The sequence below is a fragment of the Hakea prostrata genome, chromosome 9, assembly GCF_041222555.1.
Source record: "Hakea prostrata isolate BN-2017 chromosome 9, UWA_Hpros_2, whole genome shotgun sequence".
Lineage (NCBI taxonomy): Eukaryota > Viridiplantae > Streptophyta > Magnoliopsida > Proteales > Proteaceae > Hakea > Hakea prostrata.
Window position 1 is genome coordinate 4,001,337 of NC_142608.1, and position 3,497 is coordinate 4,004,833.

General features: G+C 43.4%; 1 protein-coding gene across 1 annotated transcript; it reads left to right on the forward strand.

Moving 5' to 3' along the window:
- Positions 1 to 1,149: 1,149 nt before the first annotated feature.
- On the forward strand, positions 1,150 to 3,251 carry HPL1 (hydroperoxide lyase 1). Its single transcript, XM_089169361.1, has 2 exons — positions 1,150 to 1,802; positions 1,910 to 3,251. The coding sequence occupies exons 1-2, from the start codon at positions 1,356 to 1,358 to the stop codon at positions 2,942 to 2,944; spliced, it is 1,482 nt and encodes a 493-aa protein (XP_089025487.1). The 5' UTR covers positions 1,150 to 1,355; the 3' UTR covers positions 2,945 to 3,251.
- The last annotated feature ends 246 nt before the right edge of the window (positions 3,252 to 3,497 follow it).

The window sequence follows — 3,497 nt, forward strand, 5'->3', positions numbered from 1 at the left end:
TAGTAAATGCCAGGAAGAAACCCGATTATATAGAAATTCAATAAGCACGTATATCAACTTTAAACCCTAATTACCATTAGGTTTTTTTTTCCTTAATAAAACTCAATAAATTCAAAAGAAAACTATCAATAAAACAATAATGGTTTCATGCCTTGAAATAATTAGAAAGTTTCTTGATCTTTTAGGGCCACGAACTCTCCAATTGCTTAAAGTCTTCTAACTTGCATTGAGAGAAAATTTTCTCATTCACGTAGTTAGATTATTGGTATGTGGTTAATTCTAAGCTCTTACCTGTTAAAGATACTATGTTTCAAGATATCAATTTAATCTACGTTTTTTGACTAATTTCTTTACCCGCATTTATTCATGGTGCGAAAACTCTTGCCTACTTATCATTGCATCCACGTATTGACACGTTACTTACAGGGACGCTCTAGTTAATCCTTACCTACTTATTACTACACCCAGGATCAGGGAACACCCTAGCTTAGTATTTATTATATAAGATTGAATCCATGAAAAAATGTTTTGTTAGATTTTTTCCAATACTGACCGCTGACCTGACGTCCCAACTCTCCTCCTTTACCTGGATTTGAAACCAACTACTACACACCCAAAATATTGACTCTGCGCATGAACCCTCTAGGTTAAAACTGAAGAATTCGACCAAAATCGATTCAGTCCGAAAAAAAGGGACTGGACGTTGGATTTCAAGTCCTCTGAACTAAGTGAATGTACCTTTGACGCATCAGACATTCTAAAATGATATTTCAGTGGGTGGACGACTTTGCTTCACTTCAGCTCCAAAGCTTCAGGATCGTGCTTCTGTACTGTGCAACCATCGCACAGTCTACAATTGAGATCGAGCCGTCCGTATTGCAAAAGTAGATTTTAACACTTTATAAAATGGACTGGACGGTCCAGATCGAAGATGCTGCATAATTAAGCATCAATGCTCAGCGCCCAAGCAAAATCTGAAACTTAAAAGAGTGAAAACCTTTGTAGGATTAAGACCGTTCCTGCTTCCACGGATAAGTAGAGATTTTTCTTCGCCCACGTGTCTTGTAGTGAGAGGAGAAAATCTCCAAAATGTCCCGCTTACTTATCATCACTGAAACAACGTGGGCTTTAATTATGGGCCTCGGGACTCCACGCAGATGCGTACCCCACGAAAAAGGCCGACTCGTCTCATCACCTCTTGTTGTATTTGCTCATGGAGTCACAGCAAATACAGACACAAATTCATGAAGGAAGCTCAGATGTACTGGAAATGATCGCTTGAAGCCTGAACAAAGCTAAGCAAATCACAGAGGCAAAGGGAGAAAAAAAAAATCGATCAGAACTGAGTAGCTTTAATGGCGGCTTTGATGACACAGATGATGACTTCATTACCAAGAATGTCTTCGTCATCTGTAACTCCGACGACTTTAGCTTCTCCGGCGCCGTCTCAACTGCCGATCAGATCTATTCCAGGCAGTTACGGGCTTCCTTTGGTTGGGCCGTTCGTAGATCGGCTTGACTACTTCTGGTTTCAGGGACCGGAGACATTTTTCCGGAAGCGTTCGAGCGAGTACAAAAGCACTGTGTTTCGCGCTAATATTCCTCCCACTTTTCCCTTCTTCACCGGCGTCGACCCTAAAGTCATCGCCGTTCTCGACACCAAGGCCTTCTCTTACCTCTTCGACATGGATGTCGTGGAGAAGAAGGATATCCTTATTGGCCATTTCATGCCCAGCCTCAGCTTCACCGGCAATACTCGCGTTGGTGTCTATCTCGACACTGCTGAACCCAAACACACTCAGGTACTCACTTATCTATGTGTTTGATTAGTTTAATCTGTCAAAAACTTAAAACTGAGACGATCGTCAATCGATTGAACTAAGAAATGAGAAATCTTTGTCGTGATCAGCTGAAGAATTTCTCCTTAGACATCCTCAAGAGGAGTTCGAGCGTGTGGGTTTCTGAGTTCCTCTCTTATCTGGACCTCATGTGGGGGACGGTCGAAGCGGATTTGGCCAAGAATGGGAGCGCAAGCTTGCTCGTGCCATTACAGAGGTGCATTTTCCGGTTTTTCACCAAAACCTTAGCAGGAGCCGATGCGAGGAGTTCATCGGAGATCGACGACTACGGATTCGCGTATTTAGATAAATGGCTTGCGCTTCAGCTCATCCCAACTCAAAAAATTGGAATTTTGCAGCCTCTTGAGGAGATCTTCCTCCACTCCTTCGCTTTCCCGTCCATACTAGTGAGTTCTGGATATCAGAAACTCTACGATTTCTTGAAGAAGGAAGGTAGAGAGGTGATACAGAGAGGGGAAACCGAGTTCGGCCTCAGTGAAGACGAAACGATCCACAACTTGCTGTTCATCCTCGGCTTCAACGCGTTTGGTGGATTCTCCGTTTTCTTTCCTGGATTGATAAGTACCCTGGCAAGCGATGAAACAGGGTTGCAGAAGAAACTGAGGGAAGAAGTGAAGGGCAAATGCGGGTCAACTCAGAATTTGAGTTTTGAATCGGTGAAAGATATGGAACTCGTTCAATCATTCGTGTACGAGTCACTCAGGTACAGCCCACCGGTTCCGTTCCAATACGCACGAGCTCGGAAGGATTTCGTGTTGAGTTCGCACGAAGCTTCGTATGAGATCAAGAAGGGAGAGCTTCTCTGCGGTTACCAAACCCTAGCAATGAGAGACGATAAGGTATTCTCTGAACCGGAGAAATTTGTGGCGGACCGGTTCACTGGAGAGAAAGGGCGAGAATTGCTGAATTATCTCTACTGGTCCAATGGACCACAGACCGGTTCGCCCAGCGCGTCTAACAAACAATGTGCGGCGAAGGACGTCGTCGTACTCACCGCATGTCTCTTCGTTGCAGATTTGTTTCTGAGGTACGATTCCTTCAGTGCTTCATCCCTGAGTGTCACAGCCGTAGAAAAAGCAAAATAAACGGTAGGATTTTTGTGTTTCATTGTGAAGGAAAAGGACTACTAGTGTATTACACTTAAAACTTTTTTCCCAGGATAATTCCAAGCCAGCATTAAGATTCTGAAAATCTTTCTTTTTGGGCAGTAGAATTCAGAAATTCATTTTGGATTAGGTTTGGAATTGATTCAGACCAAACGATTGGCAGTTAGGACTTAAGAGTTAGGAGAAGTGTTCTTCTCCGCCTCTCACGCGTTGAGTCTACGAGTCACGTTGGGTATTGAATTTGAATGCGACAGTCTTTCGATTTCCAAGAATGGTAGAAGCGTGTTTGTTTGGTAGTCTAGCAAGGGTTGGACTTAAATGCGCACCATTCAGCTGCGAATCACCATGTTAGAGTGGTCCGTACTAGGAATCTCGATCACTTATTTTGTATAATATATTTTTTTTATTCCATCCTCACGTTACACTGACATTAATTACGCAACATTGGAGCTTTATCGAATGGTAGATCGAATGGTAGACCACCGAGGCATGTGGGAGTTGGGATCCTCGCCCCGTCGAGTAGCACAGAGTG

Bases quoted from the DNA above. Each gene is read 5' to 3' on its own strand.
- HPL1 (XM_089169361.1), top strand. From the start codon at position 1,356: ATGGCGGCTTTGATGACACAGATGATGACTTCATTACCAAGAATGTCT. The intron at 1,803-1,909 runs GTACTCACTTAT...TGTCGTGATCAG, and splicing joins CTGAACCCAAACACACTCAG to CTGAAGAATTTCTCCTTAGA.